A 17,105-nucleotide genomic window follows, 5' to 3' on the forward strand; every position below is an offset into this window, starting at 1 on the left:
CAGCAGTGAAGAAAGAGGAGTGATGCATCTCTCTACAGCTCGAGCAGACTAAGCCCTTCTCTGGCAGGAGGGGGTGCTGAAGGCTGAGGCTTCTGCAGTGGGGGGGACAATCCTGCAGCCCTGCTTGTATTTGGGGGCAGCAGGGCTCCCCCGTTGATGCTCAGGGGCCAGGAAGGCAGGTTTGCTTCCTCTCCTCCTTGCCAGCCCTGTCGTGACTTGCACACCCGCCTTGGAAGCCCCCTTCCTTCCTTCCTTGCTGTGGGGGGAAATGCCTTATGCGAGTTCTGCCAGGCCAGCTCTCCTCTCCTTGGCAGCCTGGCATGGGCATGGGATATGGAAGGGCACCCGGGTTTGTGGCAGCTGCTGCTGCTGCTGACAGAGAGCGGAGGAGGGAGCTGGTTCTGGGCCCCCCCTCCCCAGGGTGTCACACACGCCAGACTATTTGGGGAGCAGTTTTAAGGAGCACTTTTCTGCAAGCGGAGTGGCAGTGCAGAGGGTGGGGGCCCCAAGGAGGTGGGGGGCTGGGCAGCATTGCCCCCTTTTCAACATGTGCCAAGGGGGGGGCGGTTCTGTGGGGAAACTGATTTTTCCATTTTTTAAAAACAGAACAATCTAACAGCAACCTTGGGAATCTCTTCCCATGTCTCCCTTGTGGGCAATTCTATGCCTAAATCAGACTGACATTTCTGCTGCAAAAACTGGCTGCCTATTTTAGCCACCAGGAAGCATCAGTGGTTGTTGCTTTTTCACCACACGGGGGCATCTTTATGCAGGTATTAATCAGGAGAGAACTACAGAGATCTGCAGTGTTATGGGAATGCTTTGCGAATGAGCCTCAAAGCGAACTTCCGTTAATCGATCTGGAGTAAAAAGATGGGTTTTTTGTGTGTGTTAGCTTCCAGACCCACCCCCACTTTATGGCTGTTAACAGACACCCAGAGCAGGAGGAGATCTTGACCAGAACCGCTTCAGGGCTCATTTAATAGAATCCTAGAATGGTAGAGTTGGAAGGGTCCCAAGGGTCATCTAGTCCAACCCCCTGCAGTGCAAGAATCTCAGCTACCAGGGTGACTCTGTGCTTCTTCCACGATGTGCCAATGTGGACCGGCTTCTGGGAATCTCCATCGCAGCCTGTTGTGCTCCGGTTCTGGGCTTTCCCCCTTCGGAGCACCTGCCTGGTCACTGTAACCGGAGGCTGGACTAGATGAGGTCCTGCTTGGCCCTATCCTGCTGCTTCTGCAGGGCTCTTTTGGGAGGTCCGCTCCCTTCCTCCTCCTCCTCCTCCGCTGCACCCACAGCAGCTGGGCGATCCCTGCCGGATGCCCTCCCAAGAGGCAGGGCTGATAAGAGGCCCCTCCAGTCCGCACGGCAGAGATGGATGTCCCGGCCAGCGTCTCCCGGCAGCAGCAGCAGCAGCAGCAGCAGCGGGGGCAAGTGGACAATGGAGCAGTCGGGAGCCTCTCTGGAGAGAGGAAGTTCTCCTCCTGAATTGGCTTTTCCTATTGCGATAAGGGAGCGCACAATCTAGCCAGCGTCTAGGCAAAGCAGCCTCTGTGGCGGAGCGGTGGGTGGCTCTCTGGAAGGGGCGCAGGTTGAGAGGCGCAGGGGGGGGGTCTTGGGGCAGGATTTTGCTTACAGCTCAGCACGACCCTAGCGTTGTGCTTTGCCTGGGGACTGTGAAACGGACAGAGCAGCTTGGTGGGTGGCATCCGTTTTGCTAGTCATACAATCGTAGAGTTGGAAGGGACCCCCAACAGTCATCTAGTCCAACCCCCTGCAATGCAGGCATCTCAGCTCAAACATCCATGACAGATGGCCACACAACCTTGGCTGCAACACCTCCAAGGAAGGAGAGTCCACTACCTCCTGAGGGAGACTGTTTCACAGTTGAAGAGCTCGGTCAGAAAGTTCTTCCTGATGTTTAGTTGGAATCGTCTTGTAACTTGAAGCCATGGGTTCGAGTCCTACCCTCCGGAGCAGGAGAAAACAAGTTTTCTCCCTCTTCCATGTCACAGCTCTTGAGAGATTTGAAGATGGCTCTCCTATCTCCTAATGGTTTCTCCTTTTCCAGACTAAACATGCCCAGTTTCCAGATCATTTTGGTTGCCCTCCTCTACACACCTTCCAGCTTTTCGACATCCTTAAATTGTGGTGCCCAGAACCGGACACAATATTCCAGGTGTGGCCCCGCTCCGCAGAATGGGGTGTGACTTGACTGTTATGTTTCCTTGATCTGGATACCAGAAGCCTGTGGATGCCCTCTAGGGAATGTGTGAGCTTTTTTGCTGCCGCTTGAATTTAACCTCCTGAAAAACAGGCCGCTGTGCCTCCTTGCTGACCTGGACTCTTAATGTTCCCACTGGAGATGGGAACAAGTTTCGGATCTTCTGCAGATCCAGGGGATCCACAATGAAAACCTGCTCCTCTTGCTCCCCACTTCCTCCCTCTTCCAGCCGGGGCTCCTCAGACAGGCTCTGCCCCTGAATGAGGTGTATACATGTGCAGAAACTGATTTGTTCCAGGGGAGCCTGGCTGGGGCAGAACTCCATACCTGTGCAATGGCAAAACCGAGCTTTGCTGGGGGGGGGGGGCGGGCATGCTGAGCTGGACCACGGTTTCCTGGTGCATGTGATGTGCAATTGGGGAGGTGGGCAAGTCACCCAGCCGCTCTTGCAGGGGGGGGGGCAGAAGGGGCCTTGCTCTACTCTCCAGTCCAGAAGGGCCCCATGTGATGCTGGACAGCATGGAAGGGTAAGATCTCTCGCTGCACCCAGCTCCATCTTGACAGAGGTCTTATCAGCTCTGCAAGGCTGGTGATAACTCACCGCCCCCAAGGCCAGTGGCCTCAGGCCATTGTGTCTGCCCACTGGACAATGGGGCCGAGGGAGCCAAGGGAGGGGTCCCTGGTTTGCCCTCTCTGAGAGCCCACAAGGCTCCTGCCCAGGGGAGGGGATGCACATGGCCCAGGACAATGAGCAGTTCTGGGGGGGGGGGCAGCTGCTGAGAAGTCATGTGCTGTGCTGTGCTGTAGTCCCTTTTTGTCTCCCCTTCTGGGGTGGTTTGTTTCCCGCCTGATAAGATACAGGCCTGGGAGCCAGATAATCTTTTCCATGAGACAATACTCAACCCCCTCTTGTCTTTGCCCTTTGCAGAGTCCAGTGGGGACTTGAGGCTGGGCTGGGCTGTTGGGATCCTGAGGCCGTGCTCCTGGGGTGGGGGCTCCTGGCGAGATCCTTGAGTTGTGGCCCAGGAAAAAAGAATTAGGCAAGGAAGCAGCAGGGTGTTCCACAATGCCCTGAGCAGGAGGAGAGAAGCCCATTGGGGCAAAACCAAATTGGGAGCTGGGGACAATCTGAGGCAAATACTTGATCAATTCTAACCCAAAGTTGGGGCTGGAGAAAGAGCTACACTCCTGTCTGTCTGCTTGCGAGCAGCCGGTTCCCCCATCAACTACTCTGCTATGGGGCAATAGGTCCCCCAGCTCTGAAAGAGAAGATGGCTCTGGTGGATCCTGCATCAGGGCAAGGCAGGCAAAGGGGAGGGATCCACCAGATCCTGGCAGATCCCTCGCAACACTTGCTAAATGCAGAAACCGGCACTGTCATGCTCTGAAGGATACATGGACCTGTGCGTTATCAATGAGTGAAGCATGAATGGCTAGAGTTTATTTTTAAAAAGGGGATTCAAAATACATTTCACATCCCCCACCCCCAATTGAGGAGGAGACCTGCCTTTGGATGCCAGAGCCTCACAGCAGCCTTTGTCAGCTGGGGCCCTGGAGGCTGTGGCAAGAGGGAGCCACCTTGGAAGCCCAGGGCTTGAGGGCCTGGGCTTCTTTGTTTTGCCATGGCTTCCTCCTCTGCCTCAGGTTTCTGCTGAGACACAGCAGGCAGTTCCTCAGCCAAGCCCGGATCCTGAACAGAGAGCTGCTTAGGAGTGAGAAGCCCACCTGGCGGAGGAGCAATGGCAGAGTGTGTGTCGCTTGCCTGCTCCTGAATCAGTTGCGGAGGAGGCCAGAAATGACGGTGGGTGGGCAAGGCGGTGGGCGAGCTCCTAGGTGCCATGGCCGGACTCTCACCTCTGAGAGGAGGGCATCCTACTCCTGGCTGGGAAGTGGCATGGCCCTGAATGCCTGCAGCAAGGGGCCCAGAGGCAGGTGGTGGGCCTGATCCAGCGGTGGGCCTGATCCTTGTCCTCCAGAGCCTTCTGGCAGGCAGCACCCAAGTTGCTGCTGGTGCCCCCTCAGCCTCCATCCCTGTGCCACGGGGCAGCACGGACAGAAAACCGACCCACTGCTTGCTGTGGCTCCTTCTCCCTTTCCCTCTTGGGGCCAAACTGTGCAGGGAGCAGCCGGGCACACGGGGCAAAATAGCCCGCAGGCGGAGTTTGCAGGCCACAGCGCAAGTGAGCTTGAGTGAGATGCGTCCCCACTTGGAATCGCCTTCATTGCAAAGATGGAGACTTGGCTTAGAATAGGAAAGCTGCTGTTTGTTGTTGGAAGTGCATTCTCGGCTAGGCAAGAAGGACCAGGCTGGCTAACGGGTTGGAGAAACAAAGGCTGCTGTGTTTGCCTGCTTTGTTCTCCGGGGGAAAGCGATCCAAGGTGAACTCCTCGCCGCTGGTACTCCAGAAGAGAGCAGGAGGCGGAAGGGAGAGAGGATGTGCCTCGGGCCGACCAGCCTCAACTTTGCAGGACAGGTCAGCACGGAGATCAAAGGACAGGAGAGGCAGTTGAAGAATCAGGGGGTTCCCTCCTCCAGCTGCTATTTCACCCAACCTTCCCCTGCAAGCCAAGTTTGCTCCTCACTTTCAGAAGAAAAGACCCACTTTAATTCTGAAAGGTCGGGTGCAGAAGCGCCACTTGTGGCCCCGGCGGGAGAGTTTCTCGTGTTCTGAGGTCCCTTTTTATTTCTCTGTGAGAAAAAGACGACATCAAGGAGCCCCTTCACAGAGAGTTTTGAACATCAATTAGCAGCCCAGCAACAAGGACGTCGTTTGTCCAACTTCTCTTTGCCGCTGAAAGACTTTGAGAGGAAGCAAAGAACAGTCTTGGAAAAGGAAAAACAACAACAACAACAACGTGGATTTGCTGGTTGTAACCCTTCAATGGACAGAACCATGTGAGTAAATATTGAAGCTCTCCATCGAAACCAGGCCCTGGCACTTGGGATGCCCCTGGGGGAATCCTTCCCAGGGCTTTTGAAAGGGTCCCTGGAGGGATGCCAGGGAAGAGGCCAAAGAGAAAACATGACTCTCCTGAGGACCTCTGGGGTGGTGGGAGGAGGAGGAGGCAGTGGCTGGGGAGGGGGGAGGTCTTGCTCCAGTGGACAAGACTCCATCCCTGGAACTGGTGCAATGCTGCAGGCCGACCGGGAGGGATCCAGCCTTAAGCAGCTCCATAGGCAAATTCATTCTCCACTGCTGCTTAACTTGCACATCAATTCCCTACCCAGTTTTAATTGCACATTACCTTCTCTGCCCTCAGACTAATTGATTTAGGGATTTGCGTATTCTTTATTTAAAAGATTATTTTTTTAGATATCACCCTCTCCTATGCACGAGAGAGCTTAAATTTACAGGGGTGCCCAAACTTTTTTCAAAGATTTGATTAAGTGAACATGCGTGGTTTAGGATTGAAGTTGTTGAACTTTATATAGGATTTAACCCCAATAAATAAACTGCCACAGGGGCCAGATAAAACCGGTCGGGGGGCAGCATTAGGCCCCCCCCCAAAAGAGTTTGGACGTGCCTGGCTTAAAACAATTAAGATCACAACCAGCAGTAAGACTCTGCCTTATGCTCAGAGCAGCTTTATGGATCCCAGCATCGCTTCAGGGGGGAGCGTTTGCTGAGGGAAAGGGGAAATGCCCAGATCTGCCAGGATTTCTCCGGCCAAGTCTGAAGTTTGAATGGAGGTGTCCAGAGGGAGGCAAACATGATCTGTGTCTCCTTGCCTGAATTTCCAGGACCACCCAGACACTCCCAGGAGAGAAGAAAGGAGCCCCCCCTCCCATTGGCTCGTCTCGCTGGGCATCGGGTTCCCTGGGAGAGGAAGCCCCTGATTTTCAGCTGGTGCCCTCCCCAGTCTCAGTGCTTGGAAGCTAATCTGAAGCAAGTCCAGAATCCTGGGAGACCTGTGGAAGACCAGCAAGCAGGATTCGAACTCAAGAGCAACTGGTTTTCGGAGGCCTTGCTGCCTCCAACTGGTCAGGCAGGGCAGAGCCATCCTGGCTAGGAGCCCTCGATAGCCTTCTCTTCCTCCAGGAATCTGTCTAATCCTCTTTTAATGCCATGCCAGTTGGTGCCCATCATTCCTCCGGTGGGAGGGAGTTCCACAGTTAAACTCTGTGCTGTGTGAAAAGGTCCTTTCTTTTATCCTCCCTGAATCTCCTGACATCCATCTTCATTGGACGTCCACCAGTGTGTTGAGAGTGTGCTGAGAGTGTGCGGTCCAAGATTTGAAGGTGGAGAGGGGGAATGGGACGGACTGCTTTGTCTTGGCTGCCCTCAGAATTGGCTTGCTGAACCAAACGGCTGTTTTCACGGAGCTGCTCTCGACCTGCCTGCCCCAGGAGCCTTGGCAGAAAGAAAGGCGGCTCTTGTGAGATGGGGCGATGATGCCCTCCTTCCAACGCCAAGGACATCTGGCTCCCATTCGGCAGGCCGGATTCTGTATTGCCCCCAGGAGAGATCTGAGAGCTAACCTGGTAAAGAGGGGCTGAACCGGGTGAGGAGGAGCCGATGGTGGGAGAAGGCGGAAAGCCTTTGAGACTGGTGCCCACCCCCCACATAAGATGGGTTCCCCCCCCCCAAAAAAACAACCCAGGCTGCCCAATGAGGATGCAGTCAGGCTGCTCTCATAGTGGGGGTTTCTATCCTGTCGGCTGAGCAAGGGACTGGGTGGGCCTTTGGGTGGGTTGGTGCAGATCTGCTGCTGGGGGGTCCCTGTCAGTGACTGCCAGCCCACCCCCAGAGCCCAGACATCCCCCCCCCAAGACTCTGCCACGGAGACAGGAGTTTGGCAGCTGGGGGGAAGCTGGCTGGGCTCTGTGACTCGGGGGTTGGTGTCCAGGTGTCCATTATTCTGCGGACGGTGGTTGCCCTTGTGCCAGCGAGAAAGGAAGCATCCTGTTATCCCTTTTATCTGCTCCACAAAACTGCTTATGCAAGGACCTGTTTACGTGACCCGCTTAGCACAAGGAGAGTCCGTCCTTCTGGGTCAGACCACAGCAGGCCCTCCCAGCCCATTGTCCCGTTTCCAAGATTCCCGCCGCCCAAATCTTCACCAGATGCTGCACACGGAGTTTCATGTTTGGAGAGCGCAGGGAACCCGCGTGGGATCAGGCCAAGGCAGGTCCACCCAGCCGGGCAGCCTATCGCCTCCAGCCCCGCTCCGCCTGATGCTTCCAGGGAGCCTGCAAGACGGCCGTGGCCACAGGGCTTGCCCCTGTACATGGCTGGCGTGCGGAGGGACAGGCCTGAGCACGGAGGACACACTGGATCATGGCGGGTCGATCGCGACTCGCGGCTGCTGAGAGCTGCAAACTCTTCTTCCTTGGGGAGTTTGTCTCATCCCCCTTCCAAGCCCTCCAGGGCATCCTCAGGCCAGTATTGGAGGGGCAGCAACTTGTCGAACCTTGTGGGGCAGTGGCATAGCGTGGGTTGCCAGTGCCTGGGGAGGCAAACGGACAGGGCACATGCACGAGCACCCCATTGCCGGACGGTGTTTTTTTTTTTAATAACATAATCTTTATTAAATTTTTTCATCAAGATAATACAGAACATTCCATTCATGGTTATTTCAGAATCAAGTTTTCCATAAATTATACCATAAATTCCACAAAAAAAGGTAACAAAAAAGAAAGGTGAGAAAAGGAAAAAAAGGGGGGGGGGGAGAAAAGGAAGGGGAAAGTAATTAAAAAAAATAAAAATATAATAATAATAAAAAAATATTGGTACTCCTTTCAAGTACATTTCTAATATTTTTATTCTTTGGCTTCCCTTCTTCTTCTTCTGCTTGTTACTTTTCTCATTTCCTTTGGTGTTGTTTCCTTCGCTTTCCAAATGTGAATTATAACTCATCTTTTACAAATGCAATTAATTTAAGCATGTACTGTTTTCTGTTACATAGTTTGTGACATAATAAAGTCTTTACAACCCTTATCATTGTTGTAGTCGTACGTCTCATATTTTTCTTTTTTCATATTGACTTTTTATACTTCGTGTAGCGTTGATTGTCTATAATGATTTCGAGTTAGTCTAGTCATACACCGGACGGTGTCTGATTCACACAGGAGACGGTAGCCTTCACAGGAGAGGCCACTTCCTGGAGGCACCTCACCTTAAGGATGAAAAAAGGAGCACATTAAATTGTAAAACAGAAAATTTAAATATAATTTTTCTGTTTTAGAAGCAATTTAAATTTATATGAACATTTATATGAATATATAATTTATAGATAAAGTTATATAAATGTATTTACAATTTAAATTTATATATACATGTTCTGTTTCACCATTCTACACACGTTGCGCCCCTCCCCCTTCTGTGCTTTCCTGGAGAGGGTCAGACTGAATGACCCCCGGGGATCCCTTCCGGCTCCGCCGCACGGGGCGGGGCCGGCGTCCGCGTTGCCCGGCAACAGCGCGAGACTGCCGCGCGCCGGGCTCTTCCCCGTCAGCCGTCCGGCGAGCGGAAGTAGGCGGAGCTCGGCGACGTCCCATCCGGCGCGGCGGGGCTGAGGCGCTTCCGGCGGCCGGGGGCGCAGGCGGAGAGGCGAGGTGAGGCGAGGCGAGCCCCTCCCCCGGCCGGTCCCTCCGTCCGTCCGTCGCCGAAGGGGAGCGAGGAGGCGGAAGCGGAGGCCCAGCAGGGACGCGGCGGCGGCGCCTGCGCAGAGGGGACCCTGGCCGGCGTCGGGCGTCGCGTGGGAAGCGGCTGACACGTGGAGGCCGCAGGTGGGTGTCCCGGGGCGGCGCAGGGGGGGGGCGAAGAGGGGAAGGGAGCCGGGCGGGGAGGAGAAGGCCGGGCGTCTCCTGGGGTCTCGGGTGCCGCCTCCGTCCTGGCCGGGGGGCTCCTGCTCTGGTCGTGGGGGGCCCAGGACTTCCCTCCCGGGGGCGGCCTTCTCCCTCCCCACCTGGGATCCATCCCACCCCAAGCCCGGCACGTGGCGCCAGTTTGGGACCTGAGTTCGGATGCCGCCGCTTCCTTCCCTCGCTCCTCGGAGCGCCGCCTTGATCGCTGCCTTCCGAAGCACCCGGAGAAGTTCGTTGGGCGAGCAGGAAGGGAGCCCTGTCACGGAGCACGTGGGGAAGGGGCTGGGCTCTTGGCCCCACCATGGGTCAGAGCAGGCGAGGAAATAGAGGTCGGAAGGTGGCTGCGTCTTCCAAATGCCTGGCAACTCCAAACGGATCGCCTGGCCCCGCATCCTCCCCTGTCCTCACATTCAAGGGCAGCAGGCCAGCAGCTGAGCGTGTGGTTTCCTTAGGCGATTGCAGCTTTGCGCAGGTGGCAGGAAAAAGGAACAGTAGAAAGATGGAGAAGTGGGGAGGGGGACTGTCAGAGAGCCTCTCCTGCACAGAGGATTTTTGAGGGGATGTTTGCCGAGACCTTTTGCCCTGCCCCAGTGTGTTTGCCCCCTGGGGCTTTCCCAGAGAGGGCACGGAAGGATATACAACATCGCACAACTTAGCTGGCACAGGTCTGCTTCTTTCCCTAGATCTTGCCATGTTGGGAACTCTTAGATCGTAATATGCAGAGTGTCCAGAATGAAATCGCAATTAAACTGCATGATGGTGAGATGTGGGAGCATCAGTGCCTAAAAGCATCTGGGGAGAGAGCCCAGAGTTGTTGCTGCTCAGCCCCTTGAAGGGCCGGCATGGAGAGGGGAACTGTGGTGGCCCTTCAGACACGCCAGAGGGCAGCTCCCATCATCCCTAGCCATTGACCACCTGGTTGGGAGTTGGGAATCCAGCCCCACCTCTGAGTGACATATTTCTCTCTCCCCTTGGCTTCAGGGGGAAGGGCGGTAGCTCAGTGGCAGAGTTCCTCCCTGTTCAAGGTGTGAAGGGCGCCAGGCTCCCTGGTATGAAAATCCACATATCCCAGAGGTAGGCGAACCAAGGTAGAAGGCTGTTTTCTGCCCTGGAAGGTTTGAGACAAACACGTCTTCTCTTCTTGTGTTTAGATTGGCAGCTGGGGAACCTAGCAGGTCTCCCCAGAGAGGGTCTTCCACAACCCGGGTGCCACCAGAGGTTGGCACTGCTAATGAAGAGGGCAGTTCCAGAACCAAGGTGGGCACTGAACAGGTCCAAAAGACTCTGTTTCATCCAGGAACACTTGTGCCTGGGCTGCCTCAACAGGCTTGATCGCCTTGAACTAAAGCTGCCCGTTTGGCACCAGACGGCCGGAATTCACTGAGGTCCATCCAGAGCAATTCTGACTAGGTTCCTTCCTGTGGTTTCAGGAAGTGCCCCTTCCCTTAGGGAGGTATTTTCTGCTCCCACCATCCACAAGAGCCAAGGGCACCCATGGCCAGCCTCTTGCCCCAAAGGATTCTGTAGCCAGGCTGTGTAAGAACCTTGAGCAGAATCTGTGGTCTTGGTCAACGTGTGTTTGAGCTGCTTTATTTGCAGAGTGTTTGCAGTGGGTCGCAAAGGGGAAAGGTCCAGTGCTCAGGCCCCAGTGGCAGCATCCCCAGGCAGAGCTGGGAAAAGGCTCTCTGGCTGAAATCCTAGAGAGCTGCTGCCAGTCAGTGTAGGCAGTACTGAGCTAGATTGTCAATGTAGCTGCCTGTGTTGATTTGCAAGAGATTTCAGAACTTTGTTGTTGTTTAGTCGTTTAGTCGTGTCCGACTCTTCGTGACCCCATGGACCATAGCACGCCAGGCACTCCTGTCTTGCACTGCCTCCCGCAATTTGGTCAAACTCATGTTTGTAGCTTCGAGAACACTGTCCAACCATCTCGTCCTCTGTCGTCCCCTTCTCCTAGTGCCCTCCATCTTTCCCAACATCAGGGTCTTTTCCAAGGATTCTTCTCTTCTCATGAGGTGGCCAAAGTATTGGAGCCTCAGCTTCACGATCTGTCCTTCCAGTGAGCACTCGGGGCTGATTTCCTTCAGAATGGATAGGTTTGATCTTCTTGCAGTCCATGGGACTCTCAAGAGTCTCCTCCAGCACCATAATTCAAAAGCATCAATTTTTCGGCGATCAGCCTTCTTTATGGTCCAGCTCTCACTTCCATACATCACTACTGGGAAAACCATAGCTTTAACTATACGGACCTTTGTCGGCAAGGTGATGTCTCTGCTTTTTAAGATGCTGTCTAGGTTTGTCATTGCTTTTCTCCCAAGAAGCAGGCATCTTTTAATTTTGTGACTGCTGTCACCATCTGCAGTGATCAAGGAGCCCAAGAAAGTAAAATCTCTCACTGCCTCCATTTCTTCCCCTTCTATTTGCCAGGAGGTGATGGGACCAGTGGCCATGATCTTGGGTTTTTTTTTCAGAACTATGTTGTGTTTATTTTGCTCTTTATGACACTGAGCTGTCTTTATGACACTGAGCTGTCCAAAACAGTGGCAAAATAAATGATTTTGTACAGATATACAGTCAAACGTTTCAGTCAATTGAGGTGCAGTTTGTAAAGAATACTAAGATTCCTCGCAGCTTCGCATGTATGCCTTGGGTGGTTGTCTCAGCGCTGGAATAATCAGCACCAGCCCTCCAAGCAGCCGCTGTGGAAAAAGCTGCTCAGAGATGCTTTGAAATCTCTTCCTTAACCCTTTCAGAGGTTGGGGGAGAGAGGCTTCAGGATCTTGGGAATTGTGTTCCTGAGGACACGGCTGGTCTAGGTGGGCTCTTGAGTCCCCCACAAGAGAAGCGTCCTTCCCTTGGCCTGCCCTCCCACCAGCCTTCTTTGCACACGCACGGTGCCACCGGGCTTTCCTTTTCGTTTGCTTTCTGCCAAAATGCACTTGCAGCAATTAGACGTGCTTGTTAGGGGCAGCCGCTGGGATCCTGTCCAAGGGGCTCTCCTGGGAGCTTGCAGATCCTTGCCAAACTCCCTGGAGATTTTCCTCATTATGGGATTTAAATTTACAAGGAATGGCAAAAACCAGAGGGAGGGATGACATACTGGGAGCAGGGGTATTCCATTAGGCTCTGTGAGAACTTCCCCCCTGTTGCTAAAAGACCTGCTAGTTCTCAGGGTGGGGGTCAAGTTATTAAATAACTTCTGAAGCCGATCAAAGTTTACTGGATTTCTGTGACTCACAAGCGCTAAGTGCTGCTTGGCCTTGAGTTGAACCTGCCCAGGAATAACCAGGGCTAAAGTGCGGGCTGAGTGCAAAAATTTGCATTGCCTTCCTGCGGAGCATTCACAGCACTGGACCGCAAGCGGCTTTCTTTTTAAAAAGGACCAGGCAGATTCGTGGAAGAGGAGGCACGCCTGGCCTAGTGTATGCTGTGATGTGATGCAATGCCTGCCTGACATCGTTGTGGGGGAAGAGGACATGGCAACAGATCTGCATAAGAACTTCTGAGGGCACCTGCTTGCTGGAGTTGGATCTGGGGCAGGATGGACTCCTGGGTCTGTCCAGCAAGGCGGCTGTTGCACAGGTCGGCAAGGCAAGCACTGGTGCGCCTGTGGGTCACGTGGCTAGCAGATGGTGCAGAGGACATTTCCGTGCTTCCCTGGTGTGTAAGTAGAAAGGGGCATTATGCTGTAGTTATAATTTGCATGGGAAAACATGGCGAGGACACACTGTTAGGTTTTGCAGGCCTGCGGGGGCTGTCGAGTCAACCCTTCCAGCGGCAAGCAAAGAGGGTCTCCTTCACACATGAGCAATTCCATCCTTGTGCGGAAAAAGGTCCAGTCGAAATCCGTGTGTTTTCTCTCTCTGTGTGCCTGTCAGAAGTGAGTTAGAAGTGAGCCCTGCCAAGTCCAATGAGGACTTGCTCCCAAGTGTCTGTTGGACTGCAGCCGTAACGCTTGACCAACGGATCACGGATCTAGGCACCAGCAGTTCCTGGGATTGTCACAATCTTTGCTTTTCAATCCAGCTCGGTCAACCAAATGCGGCATGCTTTTCTCTACAGAAAATAATATTTATGTAAAGAATCCACTTTTTACGAATGTAAATACCATTTTGGTTTTTGTGCTTGCGAGATACAATGGTCTTCCTTAAGCCTCAACTCTGAAACAAAAGCCTGCATTATACCAGAAAGCCCAAGATGGGAAGTGATAACATGGGCATTGAGAGGAGGGCTTTGTTGAACCGATCTGGTATGCTTGCAAGATTTCCAGGTATTGACTGGACAGTGATGTCATGCGTATTGTACCAGGTTTCTTAGTGGAGTAAAGTGTGAAGCTTTGTTTGCTGTTCAGCAACTGAGCCATTCTAGCAGCAGCAGAAGCACCGTCGTTTCTTGGGCAGAGGGTGGGGGGCTTGTCTGTGCCAAGGCAAGGCAGAGAGTCAGGGATTGTAAAGTTGGACGGGGTGGGGGTGGGATGGGGGCTGGGAGCCCAGGCTGGGAGCAGCAGCAGCAGCAGCAGCTGCAGTTTGACTAACCAGGCTCCAGTTGGAGGAGTCCAAGGCGCTGGGAGGTCACCTGCCCCAGGCATGAGTGGCTTTGCACCTTCTGTCGACAGGCGCCTCTTGCAAAGGGCCTTGGAATTGATCTTTGTTTGCAGGTACAAATAGTAACTTTCCAAAGATGTGCTTGGGTGGAAATTCAGTAGTCTCTTTGTATATACAGTACTGTATATGCTTGTTCTGGGAATAAGCTTTCGTGTGCATGCACACTTCTTCAGATACACTGAATCAGAAGTCACCAGACCCGTATATATAATGGGAGGGTGGGGTGGGTGGGGTTTTTCTCCCACTATATATAAGTGTCTGGTGACTTCTGATTCAGTGTATCTGAAGAAGTGTGCATACTGTACATAAGAAAGCTTATACCAAGAACAAGGTGCTACTGGACATTTTTATATTTTTATGTATATTTTGACCGCATCAGACCAACATAGCTACCTACCTGAATCTGTACAGGATCTATATTTGACATTTCAGGCAAAACAGAAATCCCAAATAGCAGCACCCGGAGGCATCAGTTGGGTGATCTGCTTAACCTGGAAAGGTCCCTCACCCTTTCCCCTCATTCCCTGCGCTCTCAGTATCACGAGGCCTCCTGACGGCCTGGGCAGATGCCTGCTCAGGTGGCCATGCGTCTTCCCAGGGAGTTTGTCCCCGTGCCTTCCAGCACGCTGGGTGGAGGTGGAGCCGTTGGTTCCTCCTGAGGCGTTCTTTTCTGAGAAGAACTGCAGGAAGAATAATATCAGTTATTACGCAGCGGGATGGACAAAGCCTTTTGGGCCAACAGAGAGCATAGCAGAAAGAGGGAGGCACCAGCCGGGCAAAGGAGGGGTGGCATCCTGCTGCAGACCCCATGGGGTGTTTCAGAAAGGCCATCTCCCTTGGTGGCACCGCGTCACTTCTGTGAGGGGAGCATTGCTGCGTTGGAGCATGACTTGCACATGGATTAAACTTTTAGTGGTGTTCGGGGAGCTTGGAGCCAAACTAGCTGTTGAAAAGCAGAACAGAAGATCCAGGCCATATTTCAACTCATCCCCAAACTGTTCTAGTTGTTTGGCTGGCTGGCAGCCGTAGCAGAAAAGGTGCTTCTGGAGTTAATCCAGGCTGGAACTCTTGGTGCTCTCTCCTCCTCTTGACCAGGCGATGGGGTTGACCACCTGAAAGGGATCTCCCAGAGAGTCAGTGGCTGCTCAAGGTGGATAAGGAGATTGTAGAAAAGCTGTGCCTGTCTTCACAGCAGAAGATAAAGGGCAGGTCCCAGTTGTGAACTTGCTTTTGCAGGAAGGGAGTCTGAGGAGCTGAAGCAGGCAGTGTTTCAGGCTAGTGGTGAGCTGGGGAGGACAGGGGTAAAAATGGGGGGGAGAGAAAGAGAAGTCTGCTTCTTGTGTTATAATAACCCACTTGGTGTGTCATCCAGCGAAGTTGAATGAGGGGAGATTCAAAAGGGCAGATTCATTCATGCATAGGACCTGCAAGATCACCTGGATCACCTGGGGAGAGTCTGCTTGCAGTACTGCACCCCACGAAAGGTCACAGGGTGGTGACCCCAAAATGGGCATTTTGTTCTATTGCCCCCTTTCCTCCCTCTGCCCCGTTGCTTCAAGTGCCTTGTAGAGACAGCTCTTTCCACCCCAGGCCCTGTTTTTATCTGTAGGAATTCCCCGAATTCCTGTTTGCACAATCTCTTGACTGGTTTTGTGTTGTCTTTTTGTTTTATTGGTGATGCTTCCTCCTTTTACACTGTATACCCCTTGTTTGAATGTTGAATGTGTGTCCTTGACTTCTGGCTGGTTGTGGTGGGAGATGCAGCGCTGGATCAGTTGGACCACCCTGCGCCTGACCCACAAGCCAGACTCTTCTTTCTTCATGTGCTTGTATCACATCCCTCTTTATGTGACTCTCCATAACAGTGAGGTCTAGAAACATTGCGAATTCTAGAGATATTACAAAGGGCGAGCCTGGAATCCTCGCAGCTCTCTTCTTTCTCCTAAAGTCACGAATCCAGGCCTTCAGTTCAGGTTCCTCGCTGCCGTTGACTCTTGGCCTCTTCCAGGATGGCTGGTTCTCCAGCACTGACCGTGCGGGGCCTTCAGATTTATTCCACAGAGCAAATGATAACGGAGAAGTCGGGCTGACTTCATCTGCAAAGTGTTGGCGCCCCTTTCACCATTTTTGCGTCCTGCATTGTGTGTTTACTCCGGTTCCGAGCACAAAGCTGCCCATTGTGTGAGCGAGGAAGGGTTTGGTCGGCTGCATAATATCCTTAGTGCTTTTGGCGATGGAGATAACATCGGGGCGAATGTGCCTTGTGCCTGGGCCGGGGGCTTGGCCCCTCGCGGGCCATTAGGGCACTTTGAATAGAGGGGGCTGCGCCGTCCGTCCGTCTGGGGGCCGCCGACACGTCCTCCAACACAGCCCCAGACCGCCTTGCAATTGTTGTGGGGGGGATGTTTGTCTTTTTTCTTTTTCCAAACAACCCTCCAGGGCGAGGGGTGCCAAAAGCTCTCTTGATAAGGCAGCTGAAGCTGCCCTCTGGATACTTTCTAATTTAAGGGTTGAGACAAAATAGTTCATTGGCGGGGCTTCCCTTGTAGATAGGGGGCTGGCTGTTAAGAAGGGCTTCACGCAAGCCCCACTGATAAAAGCAGCAGCAGCAGCAGCAGCAGGAGGAGGAGGACCTTGGGCAGCTGCTGCTCCAGGGAGGCCAGTCCTGCCTGCTCTTGCCACCTCTTGCCTCCCTCTGGCCGGATGCTTCCCAAGAGAGGAAGGGCCCTGCTGGTGGCAGGAGAGGCAGCCAGGTGTGTCTTGTGTCTTCTAGACCCAGAAGCAGCAGGAAGCGTACGAGCGAACTGGGGGGCTGCAGTGTAGGGGGTGGCCGTGTGTTCTTGCTTCAGCCTGAAGGTCTCATGAGGTTTCTCCAGCCGTGTTGTGCCTAGTGCCTGGCTGTTGGCCAACAGCGGCACCTAGGTTGCTGAGGTCCAAGAGATGGTGGGGTTGTCTTCGTTTTGGGGGGCTGGACTTACAGGGAAGCTGTGTTCTCATTTCTCCCCCATAGCCTTCCAAGTTCACCATTTCAAAAGTTTAAGAATACTCAGCGGTGAAGCCATGCTGCCTATGATGCAAGTGGGACGTTCTTTCCAGAGGGGATTGAAGTATTATTAATTTCTCTCCTTTCTCTACCAGATGGTGATGATGATTATTTTAAACTTCCTTGTTGCTTTCTCACTTGTGCTGTGCTGGGAGCTTGTCGGTTCTCTTACCTTTGAGTGGATCTGGGGAAATGGCATTCTCTGTTACGGGACAAAGCAGGACTGGCAAAGAGACACTGCCTCATGGAGTTCCCCTTTTCCCTGCGCCCGCCTTCATTCCATTCCTTCTTTTCTGTTTCCCATCCGACAGTCAGCCAGAAATCTGTGACTCAGCCTTTGTTGGCTGTTTGGGGGCGTTCTTAAAAATACCTTTTTTCCCTTTTGCAAACCTTGGGGTTCTCCTACACCCACTGGGGCATCTTGCCATT

At 53.3% G+C, this 17,105-nt stretch overlaps 1 protein-coding gene across 3 annotated transcripts in view; it reads left to right on the plus strand.

Moving 5' to 3' along the window:
- Positions 1 to 11,526: 11,526 nt before the first annotated feature.
- The window catches only part of ATP13A3 (ATPase 13A3), a 50,103-nt gene continuing 44,524 nt past the window's right edge, over positions 11,527 to 17,105 (plus strand). Inside the window, exon 1 of one of the 3 annotated variants that reach the window (XM_035132984.2) lies at positions 11,527 to 12,693. In XM_035132984.2, coding sequence (XP_034988875.2) covers positions 12,659 to 12,693 — 35 coding nt within the window. In that variant the 5' untranslated portion in view covers positions 11,527 to 12,658. Of the gene's footprint in view, positions 12,694 to 13,980; positions 16,387 to 17,105 lie in introns of those variants that run through there. The other 2 variants (XM_035132986.2, XM_060274239.1) reach the window with 2 other exon arrangements.

The sequence above is a fragment of the Zootoca vivipara genome, chromosome 5 (assembly GCF_963506605.1).
Source record: "Zootoca vivipara chromosome 5, rZooViv1.1, whole genome shotgun sequence".
Taxonomy (NCBI): domain Eukaryota; kingdom Metazoa; phylum Chordata; class Lepidosauria; order Squamata; family Lacertidae; genus Zootoca; species Zootoca vivipara.